This window comes from Protomyctophum bolini (assembly GCF_963924005.1).
Source record: "Protomyctophum bolini genome assembly, chromosome: 14".
NCBI lineage: Eukaryota > Metazoa > Chordata > Actinopteri > Myctophiformes > Myctophidae > Protomyctophum > Protomyctophum bolini.
This window is the reverse complement of record NC_137875.1, coordinates 24,966,533-24,985,591: the sequence shown is the minus strand read 5'-3', so window position 1 is coordinate 24,985,591 and position 19,059 is coordinate 24,966,533. Positions and strand designations below refer to the sequence as shown.

General features: G+C 40.0%; 1 protein-coding gene across 1 annotated transcript in view; it reads right to left on the bottom strand.

Annotated features, from left to right (window-relative positions):
* prim2 (DNA primase subunit 2) overlaps positions 1–19,059 on the bottom strand; it is a 44,210-nt gene that overhangs the window by 11,177 nt on the left and 13,974 nt on the right. The window contains exons 8-10 of the mRNA XM_080781367.1: positions 11,473–11,540; positions 8,821–8,893; positions 5,208–5,393 (exon numbers count right to left, since the gene is read on the bottom strand). Of these exons, the coding sequence (XP_080637493.1) occupies positions 5,208–5,393; positions 8,821–8,893; positions 11,473–11,540 (327 nt within the window). The remainder of the gene's footprint in view (positions 1–5,207; positions 5,394–8,820; positions 8,894–11,472; positions 11,541–19,059) is intronic.

The window sequence follows — 19,059 nt, the reverse complement described above, 5'->3', positions numbered from 1 at the left end:
GACATGTTTGATAGCCACTGATTTAAAGGAGCATTCAGTGATTAGGAAAACCCCCGGTCCGCCCCGGGAACAAGATGTGCACTCAGGGGGGCAGTCAGACAGATATTTTGTGAAGCCACCAAGGAAATCGGGATTTCCTGAAAGTTCATATAATGGCCTGTTGTTGCGCTGTCATTGGGCCCAAAAAAACCCATAGCCCCATAGAAGTCCATGTATTTGGGCCCAACTTCACCTAGACTGTATTACCTTAATAAACATGGTCATGAATACTTTCTGCTTCCAGTCACTAGTTTAAAGTCTCATTTCTAATGTCATAATATTGTTTTTGGAAAATGATGGTCCCATTTATTAAAGAAATGACCATAAAGTCGCGTATGTTCTGAGGGGCGTGGCTATCGTTACAGTCTATGATCTGGATTCCCCACCCACTCGAGTCAAAATAAAAACCAACTAAGAAGAAGTCCCCCCTCGTTGTCTGGACCAGCCAATGGGCCAGCTGGGCCCAAACGGATCTAGAAAGATGGCGATTTACAATACAAGGACTGACAGGCTTCATTTTACGTTCATGTTAGACCCGGGGAACGCTTTGTCAATTTTTTACAGTCTATGTGTGCACTGCATGTACGCACTACAGTGGGGGGGGGGGTCCCTAGTTAACCCCAGGGGTTAACTAGGGACAGGGAGGAACTCTTTATATGGTCAGCACACTCTTATCACACTCTTAATCACTGAATATACCTTAAACGTGGTTGCACAGTACACTGGACGCGTTTTTCGGAAAACATACGAAAAAAATCCAAATGCAGTGTGCAGGGACATTTAAAGGATCTTATACAAGTAACATATCCCTGATATCACTTGATATTCTGTAGACGAGATGAAGAGGAATGCTGAGCACTGGCATTAACACAGAGGAGGATGCAAATAGGAAGAAATACAGCTGTGCTAATATTTGCTTAATGGGGGTCCGTCACTGCAGCATCTCCCTCGCCAAGACATATTTGTTCAAACCTAAGGCAATGATGAGAGAATTAGGACACAATTCAAAGGGATTATGGATGCCAGAATGTGTGTGTGTGTGTGTGTGTGTGTGTGTGTGTGTGTGTGTGTGTGTGTGTGTGTGTGTGTGTGTGCACACATGTCAACAGGGCACAGCCTCAGGCAAGGTCTGAGACTAGACAGACACCAGTGTTGCTCTAGTCTTGCACCACGCCATTGTGTGTAAAACACTTTCCATTTTCACAAGCGTTACAGGCATTTTTAAACCTTGTAGGAATGCAAGGTTAAGTGCTATAAAATACAGCATGTAGCCCAAATAAAGCAAACTTGTTTTGGTGTTGCACAACGGACACATTAAAAACATGTTTTCCATGGCATATAAAATGTGGTTTGATCCTAATTATTCACAGTAATGGGATATTACTTATTCATAACAACTGGATGTTTATATCCAGGCTCACAAAATCATGCCATTATGGGAACTATTATAAACCACATAGGATTACAGACTGTGGTGGTTTGCTGTTCACAAAAGCAGGGTGCCCTACTTTATTTAGCTTTTATTAAACAGAATATTGAGCTTTTAGGCTAAACAGGCATGTAAAAATATAGCCATATTTACATAGAACTACTGATAAATTCAGGCTGTTTTTACATAGAGTATATATTACTAGTAATTCATCATCTGTAATAATGGCATAACAGTCAGAAGCTGAATGCTATACATTACTCCTACATACGGGTACTGTACATTCAGCATTCTCAGGTTATCATTTTGCTAAGCACAGGAACCAGTTTACCACCAAGATACGTAAATATGTTTTATCATTTTCAGTATAGGGCTCCTCCTTTGAGAATGACTGGCCTCTTTCTAATGGATCACAGGAAGAGTAGCCTGTCTCCTCCTTTAGCCATGAGAAATATAACAGCAGTTTGCAAACAAGCACCCCAAAACTAATGTTTCAACAGAGGCATTAAAGACACAACAAGATGGAAATGGAGATTAGAGCTACTAAGTGACTAGAATAATTTAGTGAGTGTTCAATCGAGGAAGAGTTCAGTCTGTAAATGTAGCTTGCAGACAGACAGTCACATTTGATTTGATTCAAGCCGGTAGAGACCTAGTCTAGTTTCTCAGGCCGATTCCTTAAATCGTACGCAACGTTGTTTAATGCTGGTTGAATTAGAGGGAGAAAACAGCCATGGTATCAGTAGAGAGCATGTCCCCCCTTATCCACCAAAAGAAGCTCTAGAAGTTGTTCCGTTCTTTATTATTTATGATGTTTATACATCACATCTGCATCTTCCAACCTCAATAGTGACACTAGGGCTTTCACTTCTAGTCATTTTTACTAGTTGACTAGTTTACTAGTCGACTAGTTGTTTAACTACCTATTATGTAAAATATTTAATATAAAAAAAATATATATATAAATATTTGTACATTTAAAAACTGTGTACATTGGTGACTATATCTATAATCTATCTGATCTTGAGGCATACAAAATCGGGAAAGATCTTAACTAGTCAACTAGTACCAACAAGGTTGACTAGTGGATTTACTAGTCGACTAGTTGAATAGTCGACTAGTTGCTTAAAGTGACACACCCACTTTGGTTCATACTTCAGGACAAGAAGACATATTTTTTGGTTTGAGTTCCGAACCAACTTTTAGTGATCTGAACCAATTAATTCAAAGACTGGGAAAAAAGAACAGAACCAGTTCAATCCCGGTGGATTACATGGCATGGATTGTGGCGCTCAAAAAAAAGACAAATAAGGTAAATTGAGACCTGCTTATAGTATTAACACCGCCTGTCTTTTTCTGTATTTTAGAAAGGCTGCTTACCTTTGGTGGGTAAAATGTAAAATGATCTGGTCTTATTACTAGACTTCCAGTTGTAGGCTAAATAGAAGAGGGGGGGGGGGGGGTGGGTTTAATTATTTCCACACAACAACTCAAAGTTATATATTGAAAATGAGTGGTATTCCCCTACCCAGCTGGGGTTGATATTACTCCAATTGATATGCCATCATCAACCCTCACACATGCGGCAGAATCATTTCATATTTCAATAAGCCTGGGAAAACAAATAGGTTGCTATATTTCATTGACACCAAATTAGCAACAGAACTGCAACTAAAGGTGCATCAAACGCCACAAGGTTTTAGTACACTAGTGTATGTAGTTTTCCACCACGGAGGTCCCCAACTCAGTTGGGGACAGTTCTGCAAATGTTTTCAACATATCTATAAAATAAGACAGCTCTGGTACGTAACACATACGCACTGGGATACTATGCTCTGTCTCCTTAGATTCACTGCTTAGTTTACTATTGAAGATAAACATGAAATGATTCAATGATTAACGTATTCCTCAAATACAAATTCAGAAATACTTTTTTTCACTGACAAAAACTAAACAAGAAACTAAGCTATGATAAAACTGACTAAAATGTTAGGGAGGGACTAGTGGAGAAGAGATCCTTAGAAGTAAGACAAGTCATTTTACAGTATGCTTGGTTGTGAATGGGTGTCACGCTTCGAAAATAGCCTATGTACAAGCTCACACGTGAGCTTGTAGATCCGCTATTTTTGGCACACGGCCAAGTATAAATCAATCATTACAACCCCATCAAAATTATTCCTTTGTCGACTAAATCGACTGTAGATTTAGTAGATTTTAACATTTAATATGAACATTTAAGCAAATCAAGATAACACAACATCAGTAAAAGGCAGGGAAAAACTAAAATTGTTATTTATAGGAATGCATTTTGAAACATGGGTTTTTTTAAACGTGTAAGGGAGTCAGTGAGGCGATTTTTTTCTGGAAGCACATTCCAGAGCTTAGGTGCTCGGAAGTAGTGTCAGTTGCAATAGAATTAATCTCACCTTATCAGGAAAACAAAAGAAGACCTACCCAAAGGCAATGCTAAACGTACAAGTCGTGGAAGTAGACACTCGTCCAAAATGAATAGTCAAGCCTCCACAGAAAGACAAATGGATAGATCAAGTTGATTTCATCTCTCTCTCTCTCTCTCTCTCTAGTCTAATATTACATCTAACCCCCCAGTTCCCCCCCCCCCCCCCCCCAGGCCTCCCTTTCAGCATTGCTGCCTCCCATCTTTTTCCGTACTGCTTGCCGCATACTAATGAGCACGCCTGCCACAAAGTGCAGCCGCTGACACAACACATACATCAACGTTGAGAGCTCTGCTCTGGTCAGCAGCACACAGCACAGGAGTCCGCGATGGGAACGTGTGCTGGACTTCTGCGCGCTACCCACATTCCAGTTACACATGGGAGGGTAGACGGAGGGAGCCCAGTCACCCTGGAAATGGGACACTTTGAAGAGTGTCGTTGCGTGACTGCCAGAGTATTTGCCGTGAGGCTTTTATCCAGTAAGAGTAATGGGATAGTAGTATGACAAGGGGAAAAGAAAACTAAGTTCGGGTAGATGGACAGACACTGGCTCATGCTGCCGCTGAGTCGGTGAAATTTACTTAAAAGTAGACACAATAAAAACACAATTGCAGCACTTTGAGTCTGTGTTCCAACCAGCCAAAACATATATATATATATATATATATATATATATATATATATATATATATATATATGTGTGTGAAAGGAAAATCAGTAATAAAAGGGGAATACCACTCATTTTCAACATTGACCTAATTAACTTAGAGTTGTTGTGTGGTAATAATGAAAGTCCCCCCCCCTTCCGTTTAGCCTATAACTTGAGGTCTAGAACTTGGAGTCATGTGATCAGTGACATCACGTCGGTGTACTCTGCAGGCCAAAGAGTACACATTTACTTTACACATGTACTCACTGTGTGTGTCTGTGTATGGACATATTGATGACCCCTGATCACCACCGACTTCAAATTCTAAACACTCGTTCCGCACCACCACAGGGAGTGCAGTGCCTGGTCTTGAGTCGGTCAGACACACGGTTGTGCAGAACAGACAGAAAAGGCTCTGGTCAGGCTCTGCCAGTGGACTTAATGAGCCTAAGTCCCCACACCCAATTTGCACCAATTGATTGCCATAGCAACCCCAGCCTTATTCAGTGCAGTCAGTTTGCACTCTTCAGACATTCTCCACAGACGTTTACCACTGCACAAGGACGTACACACTACACAGACAGGTCTAGTTACAGAATCAATGCTACCTAACCAGCGTTGGTTGGTTGGTTACCTTGTCTGCATCCACTTTGCCCTTGACGAACTCTGACCTCCAGAACTGCAGAGCTTGGTCCAGTGTGAGGCCGATGCCTTTCAGGTAGAGGCCGTACTGCATGCGGCCGCCGTGCCGCAGATGGTGGTTCTCTCTCAGCGCCTGGTGGAGCTGCCTCATGCACAGCGGGTAGGACTTGACTGCCAGCTGAAAGAAGACAAACAGCCACATGATCGATGTGAGGACTCTGGAGCACAAGCAGCAGGAATGGTAAACAGAGTGCATTCTATACATCACTTTTCTAGTCTTCAGACAGAAGACAGGTTCCGAGGTGGGGTTGGCGAAAGGGCCTTTCTGTGTGGAGTTTGCATGGTGTCCCCTAGGGTAGGTACCCTCACAAACACATGCAGTAATCCTGGTCTCTAAACTACCTCCCCCTGGCCATCCCCTGGACTCCTCATGCATAGAAGCATGAGGTCAGTCCACTGCCCACCCCCAGGTTGGCAGAGGAATTGTAGCGCCCAGGATTACATTAGATAATTGACACTGGGTGAAAAAAATGGGTTACAAAATTGTGGGATAAAACATAAAAAAAAAAAGAAGACAGGTCCAGACAGGTGATGTCTTAGATGACAAAGGACCGACCTTTAAGACCTGTTTAATGCATCATAAAAAGTAATTAAATGAAAAAAGACCATTACTCCGTCAGAAGTAATCAACAAACTATACTATAAAAACTGGTCAAACTTCGGCACTGGTCAAACATGATGCAACTCCTGAACTACAGTATGGACCACATGACTCTGGAAGCGTTGGTCCTCATGGCTATATTCTAATATGATTAATACTGTGATTCAACAGGGTGTGCCCAGTGCTGAGCCTTAGGCTGGCCCTACCACACCTTAAGACAAATACAAGTCTGTAGTAATATCTTTGTTTCAATAATTATCAAGATTGGGGGCAACGCACACACACATGATATATAAAGGCTGTATTGGAGAGTACTCAGAAACTTCAGCTCCTAAGGTCACATCAATCTTCAGGATGATGAGTACTGTACTTCATACCTGGCATTGTGAGTCTGGTGATGACAGTTCGATTTACACAGATCTTTCTTCCCATTTCTACTTTTGGTTGGATGGTTATTAATTGATTGAGTGAGTGATTGATATAATGCATATATTATCTGTCAAAAGGATCACACAAAGAGCTTATTTCTACTTATTTCCATTGTTGTCATTTGAGTTGATTTAAATTGTTGTATACAATATCAAGCTTGTATTATTAATAATTATTATTGTTAATATATATTAATATATGATGTACTATTTCAGAAATCCCTCCCAGTGATTGTTTATTTCCTGGGTCTGGTTGTGCTGTGTCAGTGTCAGTGCTTCTTCGAGAGGCTAGAGATAACCGACATAAACCACCTTCCAACAGGTGAGTTCAGTGGAATAGAAACGGTGTGAATTACTACCGTGATTTACATCTAATTTATACTTTATCATACAGCAGTCTGAGCAGTGTTGCTCGCTGAATATAGCCGATTGATTATTATTTACCGATTTTCCAAATCATTATTTTCAAATATCTAAATACTGAATCAAGCAACTACAAAACTGTCCGGAGCCTCCACAAAAGCCTGAGTAGACGATGAAATGACCCAACATTTAGTGAAAGTGAAATATCCCTTAAGTTTACACATTGACCGTCTGACTAAAAATGTACCAAACTGGTTCTCAAAGTGGGGTCTGGAGGGGGGGGGGGGGGGGGTTCCAGGCGGTTTATAACAGTTTAAACACTTTGAGAACCACTGCAGTACACACAGAATTATGCAGAGCGACACTTCGTCAGACCTGCATATGTAGCCTAGGTGTATTATAATTATATTATGTGTTATTCTTTGTGTTCAGGTTGTGTGGATAAGGACAGCAAGGAGCACGCCTTTGGCTCTCACTGGACAACTAAAGACTGCTTGGCATGCTCCTGTTCAATGCATGGCATGAGCTGTTGCACCAAGTAAGACTTTTCTCTCCTTCGAACTCAATCAAATCCCACTAACATATAACCCATTATCAAACAGTGTTTGTGTTCTTCACTGTGTGGATTGTGTTCTTATATATTTTGATGGTGGCATCTTGGTATCAGGTTACTTATATCTTAACTCTGTTTCATTCATAGGATGCCATCACGCACCACGATGGAGATTCCTGCGAATTGTGAGCTGATTGAGAATAAAGCGGCCTGTTCTTTTAAGATAGTGATGAAGTCTGATCATTCCAAGGCGTGTACTCCTTTCTAGATTGGCTGCATTGTCCTCATCTTCACCAGGAACCAATCAGACCCACAATGGAATGAAATGCTCTCAATCATTCCCTGGATTCTGATACAGAATGCAACTATGCATGTGAATGATTTATATTACTGTAAATTGTCACAGATTTATGCTACAGTGCCAATAAACTTATTTGAACGTAGTGTGTTGTGTACGGTATTTCTATAATTATCAAGATGTATAGTTTGTTAGTTTGATCACAGTACTGACAGTAGATAATGGAGTTCCATGAGTAAGGCTATGGACCAGAGCTACATCCCTACCTGCTTTCTCTGCACCATTTAAGTCAGTTACCAATTTTGAAAAAGGTGGCTTAAAATCCCGTCTACCGGTGGTAGTGTCAAGTAATAGTATGTCATCATCAATGTGCTATCTTTTTTTCCTCTGTGTGTTAAGCATGTGCAGCAGTTATATCTGGTTGGACCATATAATGTAACCTAATTCTGATCAGTGTTTGGGTCTGATCAGTGTTTGGTTCTACCGTCTATTATATTGCGCCTCTTGTGCAGATCCAAATAAAATAATTGTGTGTGTGTGTGTGTGTGTGTGTGTGTGTGTGTGTGTGTGTGTGTGTGTGTGTGTCTGTGTGACTGTGTGTGTGTGTGTGTGTGTGTGTGTGTGTGTGTGTGTGCGCGCGCGCGCACACACACGCTCTCTTTATGATTTTCTATGGTATTGTGTATTTTATTGTTTGGTTCAGGTGTTGATATAATTATTTGTCAGTCCATTGTACGGTTGTTGGAGGTATTATAATTGAAACTTTTTTGTCAGACTGAGACTCTGATTGGCACCCCGGCACTTATAGCAAATTGCTACAATCTCATTACAAGTTTGCATTATGCATTAATGACAAGCAGGTGCACAAATGCAGCCTAAAACATTGTACAGCATTATGTTTTGGATTGTAACTATATTAACATAAACGGGTAATAATTTTACACAAATACAATAATAAGCTACATTACCATTTGTCTCAATAACGTAATCAAATGCATTTTGAACTGAACACACTTTCTAATCAATGGGCACTGCACAAAAATGGGCTAAGGAGAAGCAGTCAAAGTTCTTATAGTAGAAAGTATAATGTTAACCGGTACTGTCCGTACCACAAGTTGGAGTGAGATGCTTGAACAATGTAATGAATCTATTCATACTAAATGGGTATAGTACCCACTGTACAACACCCTTATAACACCAATTCAAGTGAACAGGCCTTTTAGAATGTCACCAACGCCTGAGTGGCAAAGTCAAGAGAATTAAAGTATTTGTTCCAGGATTCAGCCGTCAATGTAAACTCACCCCATCAATTTGTTCCAAGGAGATTTTCCCAACACTCTTCTGAATGCTGTAGTCCTGGCCCACATAGGCATGGCTAGAAGGAAAAATGTAATAACATAATCAACTACAATTCTGAAAAATGGATACTCATCTAAATCAAATTCTATAGATATTATTAGATTAATTTATCTCGGATATTCAAAATGCTTGCAATTTCGGAATCCATTAGACATTACATTAGACGTTAGACATGGTCTAACGGTTGAAAAGCCACCACAGCCAACACAGCAGAAGAACACCAAAGTCCTCTGTTGACAGTCAGCATTTAATTGCAAAGCTATTAACGGAAATGGCTGAAACAAGAGGCAAATCCCTGTGACAGAGGCTGCCATTTAAGTTGGTGACAAGACTGACAACCGTTAAAAAGTGACAAAGAGACTTTTTCCTAAAGTCACCCATGAAGCAGAGAGAGACAGAGAAATAGTAGTAGACAACCACATGTCTCCTCTAATACACAATGTTACACTCTTTTCACCTGACAGTAATGAGCTTCCTCACAAGAGTGTAACACTCATGGAAGCACATATCTTCCCCAGACAGGGGCCTCATGTATAAATGAATGCACAACTTTTATACTGAAAGTTGCCATACTCAAATGTTTTAAAGTACCGTACACACAGAAAACTCTGCATGTATGGCAGTGTGCCATGTCAGGTCCGGGGCCCCCTAACAATACCGTAAATAATGTGATATTGAGCACACGTGCACAAGCTTAATATCACCACACCGGCAACCGTAACAGGTTAAAGAAATTTAAGCATTGGTGGTGGAGTTGTGTTCTACAACCAAAACCAGCACGGTTAAGATGACGAGAGCCATGAGAGCAATGATAAAGCAGAATTGAATGGGTAAAGAGCCAGCTAAATGGGAACACTGTTTCTCGAATAAGTGCTAACGTATCAAGAAGCCAGGCATCACAGACAGGACTTAGTAGACTGAGATAAATATAGTATTTTGGATACCTAGTAATTTCATTATCCATACAATTTAGACTAGTCCGTTAATGCTTGTAATGCATACAGGCAAATGTTGACATTTGGGAGAAAGATGATAAACAATTTAAAGTTTTAATAGTTCATAATTTTGTTGAACATTTCAGATGAGAAACATCTTTTTAAAGCTTATAAATGACTGAGAAATATTCTTAAAGTTAGTAAAACATATTTCTGATGCAGAACTGTTTAGAAGGCAACATGCTATTCAACATCACACTTAAACACTTTTATTGAATGGTAAATGGTGCATTTCTATACTGAATAGCAGTGCATTCAGTATACAGTACCTGACAAAGGCCACATATGCCAAAACATTGTTTTTGACCGCTTGTTGGTAATATATTATTTTGGAAGCATTCAAAACGGTGTGCGCCCACTTCTCTTCAGTGTATCTAATTTGTTCGAGCACCCATTGAATTGTTTGGATGTGCGTGCACTAACTAGCCAACTATTCAACTAGTAAATCCACTAGTGTACCTTGTTTTTTCTTCACTTTTTTGTAGGCCTCAAGATCAGCTAGATTATAGTCACCTATAACTATTAGTTATAGTAAATTTACAACCATTATTAAAGAAATAAAAAAATTACATAATAGATAGGCCTAGTTAAACAACTAGTCGAATAGTAAACTAGGCAACTAGTCAACTAGTAAAAATCACTAGAAGTGAAAGCCCTAGTGTGCACCTCCTGACCAATATAGTAAATACATTACATTCACCCATGTATTCATACACTGCTGAATCTCTATTGAGTGCAAAACAAAAAATAAAATAAAGACTTTCCAGCGAGTGCACATAAATCAAAATGTGTTTTGAGCAAAGTATGACTGGTAGAGTGAGCCAGTGAGGGTCACATTTTCTTATTGGGTGCACAATCCCGGTCGTCTGGGAGCAACTGAATTAAATACCCTGAATCGAATGACTGACCTTTTTCTTTAGTTTCTAAAAATTAAATTAAAAAAGCATGACAAGGCCTAACAAAATAAATGTTTTGGTCTTCATTACAGACTACACAGAGTAAAGCCCACAACAGACTCTGGCAATGGGCCCGTTTCTGTGTTGATTGGTGCAAAACAAGTCAGGCCATTTAAACAAGTCAGGCCATTTAAAGAGTTTAGAGCCGGACTGATATATTGGTTTGGCCAATATATTGGCCACTATTTTACTTTATTATTACATTGGTATCTGCAATTAATCAATTTATTTTGGCTGGACCCAAGGGGATCTCCAAAAATATCTATAAATAAATCTACAAATCCCCAAATATGGAGATAAATGCACAAATAGCAGTATCCGTCTGTCCGTGCTCCTTTTATGCCCATGTATGGAGATCCCATCAATATGGTCATAGTACCAACGTCATAGCAGTGTTGATTTGTCGACTAAAACCAAAAATATATATATTTGACAATTTTGTCAACAAATATAAGCTAGACCAAAATATTAGGAAGGGACTAGTGGAGAAGAGATCCAGTAGAACTAAAAGACAAGTATTTTTATGTTTGGCTCTGAAAATAGCCGATCTACAAGCTCAAGTTTTTTCAGCATGCAACAAAGTGTAAAATCTCCCATTACATCAAGGCCCACTAAACCTTTTTTTTCCTAATATCGGAAATTACCTGAGGTGGTTAAGCAGAGGCTGCAGTCGTTCGTCAGACTGCACAGCTGGTAGAGAGCGGGCTGTCAACTGAAAGGAAGGGGGGGAAAAGACGAGCATTACGTACAGTAGTAAAATGGTGCCACAAGACCAAGAAGTAAATATTTCACTGTAGAAGGATTCAGTACTACAATAAATGCAATACAACAGATAACTTGAGTAAAAGCCGATCACGGCCAAACACCTTCAGTCAGTGGGGTTGTCATGTGTGCACATAGAAAATATTGCAGCTTGACTAACAGGAATATAAGCTTGACAAACAGGAATATAAACTTGAACTGTGACAGGTGTTCAAACGAGTACAATGGAGTTATTTTTTTTACCCCCTTTGTCCTGTGCGCACTCATGCGTGCGTGCGTGTGCATTTGATTTTCTTTGTCGCTTGTTCTTTTTCATTTATTTACCCATTTACAAATTACTTTAGGCATTTAGCAGACGCTCTTAATCCAGAGCGATTTACAGAAAGCAAGAACACAAGGAAATACATCAAATGCATAGAAATAGTCATCAAGGATTATAAGCAGGCGGCTAAGAACCTAACATCCTAACATATTTATGTATTTTTCATTGTGGAAAAGGGGAGGGAGAAGGGGATTAGTTTGTTGTTGTTTGCGTATACTGTGATTGTCTGTTTGTTTTGTGTAACAATCGCTCAATAATGTCCAAATGAAAAAAGCTCGACACAAACTGCTCAGTGCTGTTAAGCACAGTAACAAGGTTGTCGTAAAAAGATTGACCGGGATAGCCATCGCGGCATTAAACAACCTGCCCCGCCGATAGGATGGTTCTGTATAGTGGGGACCTCATGTTTTTTGTATTGTCTTTGTGTAATGTTTTCTGTACAATTTTCTGTTTTTTTGTGGGTGACCTGTGAAGACCTGTGAAGAGGAATACCCTTCGGGACAATAAAGAGAGGTTGGTATGGTCAAGGACGTGAACCACATAACAAGAGAATAGCTGGGTTTCCAGCCAAAGTATTTCATAGGAATCATGATGAACTGCATTAGAAAGATGTAATCTAAAAAAAAAGGTACATTTCTCTAACATTTGTGGTGGATGTTTGTTGATAAAGTCATAAGGTCAAAAACAGCAAATGGAATGAATGGTTCAAATAAAGCAGGTGTAAGTATTACAAGGTAATCCCCCAGGTGAAACAGTGACTGAGCCATGCTTTCTTCAATGCATGAGTAAGCAGGCTGCTTCTTATCACCAGACAGAGGGTAGGATGTATCGTGTGGAAGGAACACGTTATTCCAACCAGTTCCTTTCCCCTCCCCTCCGCCTGATGCAGGGAGGCAATATAGAGACAGTCACAGGATTGATTTAGTTTTAGTCAAAGCATTTTGAATAAAACGAAATGTAGTTTTAGTCATATTTTTGAGGACTCCTATGTCCAGCTTTGAGGGTTTGTGTAAACACAAACATTGTCTTAACAAACATTGAATGCCATTGACAATGAATGGCCAACTTTGAGTACACAGACGTTGCGTAAACACAAACATTGAAGACAAAAGTGAGGACGCAAATTGTGATTGGCCAGAATGAGATGTATAATGATAAGAGCACCCCTCACTTCACATGGGTGTGATTTGTGTCATCTGAAATGTTGTAGTTTTAGTCAACAAAAAATATTCTACAAGCTCAGATCTCGTTCAGTTTGTAGAATGTAGATCTGCTATTTTCAGAGCTCAACACCCGAGCCCAACCGAACCTAGAATGATGTCATCACGTACTATTGTGTCTTTAACGGGCATTGTGTAGACATCCCTCTTTGCTAAGCTGTGAATGTTTTGTATAACTGCTGCTCAACACCAGAACACGAATGTGATGGGTATCTGAAGCCAGGGTTAATTTTGTGGACTAAAAGTATGACTGGCGATTCACTGGCAACAACTAAAATGTAAGGGAGGGACTAGTGGAGAAGAGCTCCAGTAGAACTAAAAGACAAGTCAATCCTGACGTCACTGTCAGTAGAGGGCGCCAGTCCACAGGTTTGTGTACTTTTTATTTGCATTGAAATCCCCATAGGGGGATTTTAGATCTCTTCATATAAGAACTGTGTTCATCCCGGCCTTTTCACTCATATGGATTTGAAGCATCGACTGAATGCCGATGAATCGACTGAATGTCTAGAGCGGGGTTTCTGCAGCTGCCCGCCGCACAACAGAAAGTTTCTTTTTTTTATATTTAATGTTTCGTGGTTACAACGAGTAATTAATTCCATTTTCTCCAGAAACTGGCTGTATCAAATATGAATGGACATCATTAACGACGCCCACCCCCCTGACAAACACAGTTCTTATATGAAGCAACCTAAAATCCCCCTATGTGGATTTCAATGCAAATAAAATAAATACATGAACCTGTGGACTGGCGCCCTCTACTGAAAGTGGCTCTATAAGTCATTGTATGCTTGGTTGCATGCTGAAAATTGCCGATCTACAAGCTTTGATAGATTGGCTATTTTCAGCATGCAACCAAGTGTAGTCAGCCATTACGACACCATCATGGCCGGGCAAAATACATTTTAGTCGACTAACTCAACTCTAGATTTAGTTTACTAAAAGCTTATATTTATTCGACTAAAACTAAAACATTTGAATCACTAAAATAAAAGGGAAAAAAAAAGACTATGACTATGAGTTTGCTGTCAACATCAACAATAGTGCTGCTCAACACCAGAACATAAACGTGATGGGCGTCTGAAGCTAAAGCTATTTCTCTCTCTTCACATCAAAGTGACCAGGAAGAGAAATCCAGTCATATGGAGAAGCTGCTTTCAATTTCACAGCCGTTTAATGACTCATTTCCTGAGATGTCCCCCTTTTTGCTGTCCATAAGAACTGAATAGCCATTATAACAGCACAAGTGTTACAATGGCATGGCACACTTACAAGAAGACATTAGACCATTCCAGCAGTTAGTGATGCGAGTAATTGCCAGAAAATGGGAGAGAGGATGAGCTCGACAATGTTTGCTTTTCCCTTTTTCAGTTCGTAGAGGACGGTCGACCCATTCCACATTGTGTTGATTTTATCGACTAAAACTGACGAAAAATGTCTGTCGACTACGTTTTTTCACTGACAAAAACTAAATAAAAAATAAGCTACGATGACTAAAACTGTTATTTTATATTTTTATGAAGGGACAGACAGTAGGCTGACAGGAAATGGGGAGAGAGATGGGGGGGGGGGTGACATGCAGTGAGGGCCGCCAGGCTCGGGAGTCGAACCCGCGGCACACTGCCAGACTGGATTGCCAGCCAAGGTGCCTGGACCACTGAGCTATGGCCCAGGCCAAATATATTGATACTTTTGTCAAAGCAAAAAACAAGCTCTTTACAATGAACTACACCACGGCACAGATATAACTTTACACCAGTGGTTCTCAACCAGTGGTCCGGGGACAACCAGACTGGTCCTTGAAGGGGTTCCAGGTGGTCGTCCCCATAAAATGACTTGTCTTTTAGTTCTACTGGATCTTTTCCCCACAATATATTTAATCACAGCTTAGTTTTTATTTATTTTTATTCTAAAGTCTACAAACTATTTGCATCATAGTTTTCCTCGACAGAATCAACACCGTTGCCAAACCACAGGTGCCAACAAAGTCCTTTTCAGATGCAGATTGATCTGGAAATAATTACCAAACCGGCATCAAAGCCGGTCATACTGTGCAGATGCCACTGGAGTCCAAATTGTTAAGGGATATTGTGCACTCACAACTATGCTAAATATGCAATTTTTCATATGCTATGAATTATTTATGTTTAATTTACATCATAAAAGAGAAGAGGGGTGGAATGTAGTTAATTACAGTGAACCTAGAATTAAATTGTGTTTCAAAAGAGGGAAATGTTTTAGAATAATACTTTTAAAAAAAAAGAAAAAAAAGACATACATCAAATGCGGAGAACAAATTTCACTGCCGTAACGTGTGTGACAAATCGTGGCGGCCCACAGCAGAATCATCTAAAAAGACAACTGCAAACAGTTGTCTGCCGAAACGTTGGTTTCCTTTGCTCTGCGACCCAAGATAAATTATTGGCACTTTGGCTACCAGTGTGTGCGGTCACATACTCGTCTCTCGAAGACTACCTTTTAGGTCTGTGTGCGAGAACCACTGGTAATATCAGACAGTGAAGATTATATCCCGCAGGGGGACATTTCAACACTTTTCATAATGGCTTGTCTGCCGTTTCCACATGTTGGCAGATGAGAGTCTAATGGACTGTGGAGATTCAAGGTTAGAAGAGTCACAAGCATTTATCGGTGTAAAAAAAGGATTGTGGTCGGCATGGATATTCATTTCCTGCATGTATCGCTGACTCCTCAGGTTTCTAGTAAGTTCCAATCAGTTTGCCGGGATGTTAGTGTGTGTGCGCAAATCTTTTACCGTTAGCTGTCATCTTGACAAAGCCTGCCGACTGAAACACTATAATATAGACCAGTGGTTTTCAACCCCTTTCATATCAAGGTGCATTATTTTTTCTGCATTTGAATCCCACTGACCACCTTTTCCTGAGATTCGGACCCAAAACGTAGATTATTTTGTTATCGTTGGATAAGATTTTGTTGCTGTTCCATACTGTATTGATGTGCTACCATAGCACATTGTCAAAATAACAATTATTCTATATTCTCTATAGAGTCTAGACTTAATTTAACTCCTGAGCCCGTTTGGCCGGAGGATATGTAATTGCATTTTGACCATCATGCAATACATCTTGTCAACCAACCTTGTCTACCCGACCACAGCATCTAAGGTGGTCTTTACACGAGGATGGTGTTCATAGAAAACGGCAAAATAAAGTATCGTTTGCTGTGGTCCATTTAGACGAGAACGGTGTTTTCAGGAGGTGAAAACGCAACAAAGTGAAACCACCTCCCAGAGTGGAAATCTTTGAGAACGCCGTTTTATCCCTTCTCCCTGTAAACGGGCAAAACTGTAAATCCGCAAAAGCGCATACCGGTATGTTTATTACATTAATGCAGAGCGATATATGATATAATGGAGTTCCTGAACAAGACTCCCTCCTCGCCTACAAAGCGCTGCTCATCAGCGATGGTGAATGTAAAACCACCATCTTCTTGTATGTGGGTGACTGACTGGTCTATTTGGCAGCCCGTTACCACCACCTAGCGACATTATAGCTTTTTCATAAAGTGTGCATTCTCGTGTAAAGGGTAAAAAAATATGAGAACGCAACAGGACTTTGACGTTTTATCTGGACTGGAGATGGTCGCCGTGTAAAAGAGGCCTAAGGCCCCATCCAGTCAAATCCGATTAAAATCTGATCTTTTGGCCTGACCATTCACACTGCATTTGCAAGTGACCAGATCGGATCTGTCACAGATCTGTGTTCAGACTGGCAGCTAAAACCAGTCTATCAGATCTGTGCCACATTCAGATTGGAATCCGATGTATTTAAGCAAGTCTAAACACAAACAAGTCACATGGAATCCGATTTAGATCAGGTTACTGTGTTAAGACTGAGGCGGATTTCCTGAAATCAGATTTGAAAACCACCTCTGAATGTGGCTCAAGTCGCATTTGTAAAAAAATAGATTCCTCCATGTCACTCGTTTCCATTTATACCCATTAATAAAATAAAATTGATTAATCTGGATATGGCACAGATCAGATTAAGGCTGGATTTGGCTGCCAGTGTAAATAAGGCCTAAATGTCTCAATATTAGGAGCCGAGCGACCAAACTACAACCACCACAGTTGTGTTAGTTCTATTATATCAACATGCTCTAGTCTGTACCACAGTGGTTCCCAAACATGGTGGCGTCGTGGCGAGGCACACTGGTGCGCCGTGAGGCATCTGCAAGTGTGCCTTTGGATCTTTTTGACAACCACACATTATTGCAATATATTCTTCTACTGTATGCAAAATAGCCTTGGGCGCACTGATTTCCCAATACAGAGGCAAATTATATAATCTTGAAGAATATCGTTTTTTTGCCCATTCGGCACATGTACAGTTCGCCTATTATGACATGCCCAGGATAGGGATGCTAGAATTCATGTTAATATTTCAACACTGCAAAGACAAATAATTATAATTCACAATCTACAGCGTATTGTGACTGAATACATCCATAACAAAGTCAGTGTCTTGAGGGAAAAGCACAGGCTGCTCACAAGGAGCGACCTCATCAATGCCACAGACGAAGTGGGAATATTTTCCTCAATGTGACGACCACTCTCTCACTGCAACCAATGCATATTTAACCATCAGAACAGTTATTTTTCTCATTCTTGGCATGCATACTTGAACAGTGTATGGGGAAAGGTATTTGTTCTGCATTTCAATGAACAAATCAACAAATGATTCATCCCAGTAGTGCAACTACAGTACGTCAAATGAATTCACGTCTTAAACCTTCCTTATCCCAGAAATCTTTTAAATTTTTCAAAAATAGCGTTATGGTACGCAGAATATGCGGCATTGATCACATAATAGACCATATTTATTTTCCTGGCAAGTCAGGTTTTGATAAAAATTAAATACATCCCATTACGGTACTGGCGTCACTAACTTGCAATGTATTTCAGAAGTAATGTCCCAGAACATTATATCCCAGAACATAGCCTTGTTAGGGGTAAAATGACACTGACTTCGTAAGTGGTGATTTGCAAGACGCATTCACAATGTTGACTAGGGTACAAAAAGATCAAATAGGCCTACTTTCACGTTTTCAATTTTGCTAAAGTCTATCATTGATTTCCATAAGAGCTAAATTACACTGGAAATTTGTAATTTTAACATAGGCAACTCCTAACAATTTCTGGCGTATCTAGACACTAGACAGTGGCTTGCCACTTATGTACTACATTATTCCACAAGTGACTTAGTTTTTTTATCTCACCCCATCACAGAATTCCATCGTGTTTTCTTGGGTAGTGGAGCATATATTATGTAACAGTCTGTGACAAGAAAATTAACAGTAAGCTTGCATTGCCAACAGGGACGAGGAGCATGATTCATACAGCTTTCTTTTGCCATAATTTAAATTGTGCCCACTGTCTTTTCAGACTTGTAAATTAGCTGTCTGCATAGTACAAGGAATTCAAGGCCAAGATATAGGATCAAAATGGGATGAAATATACATGCTCAAAGAAGCAGACAGTGTGACTCACTCTGGGTCGGAATCCCTTTTTTTCCCCCTTATTTAGAGCGCAAACTTTTCTCTCACCTTTGTTGTTAAACACAGACACTCACACACACACAAAACCCTCAGCTTCAACTTTATCCTCATCGTTTATTAAAATTGGCTAATGCCATTATCTGCCATTTTTGCTACTTTTACGCGACACTGGCATACAACAACGTATATAATAGGGCATGAATTTATTGGTGAAACAATGGAGCTGCAAGGGTTCCGCAGCGGGATCAGTAAGCATATCATCAGAGCATATGAGGGATATGTCCACCAAAGTAGCGTTGATTTTGAGCAAATCTTGATTTAGTTTTAGTCATAGCCTTTCGAATAAAATTTAATTTAGTCAATTGTTTTTTAGTTGACTAAACCTACAGTTG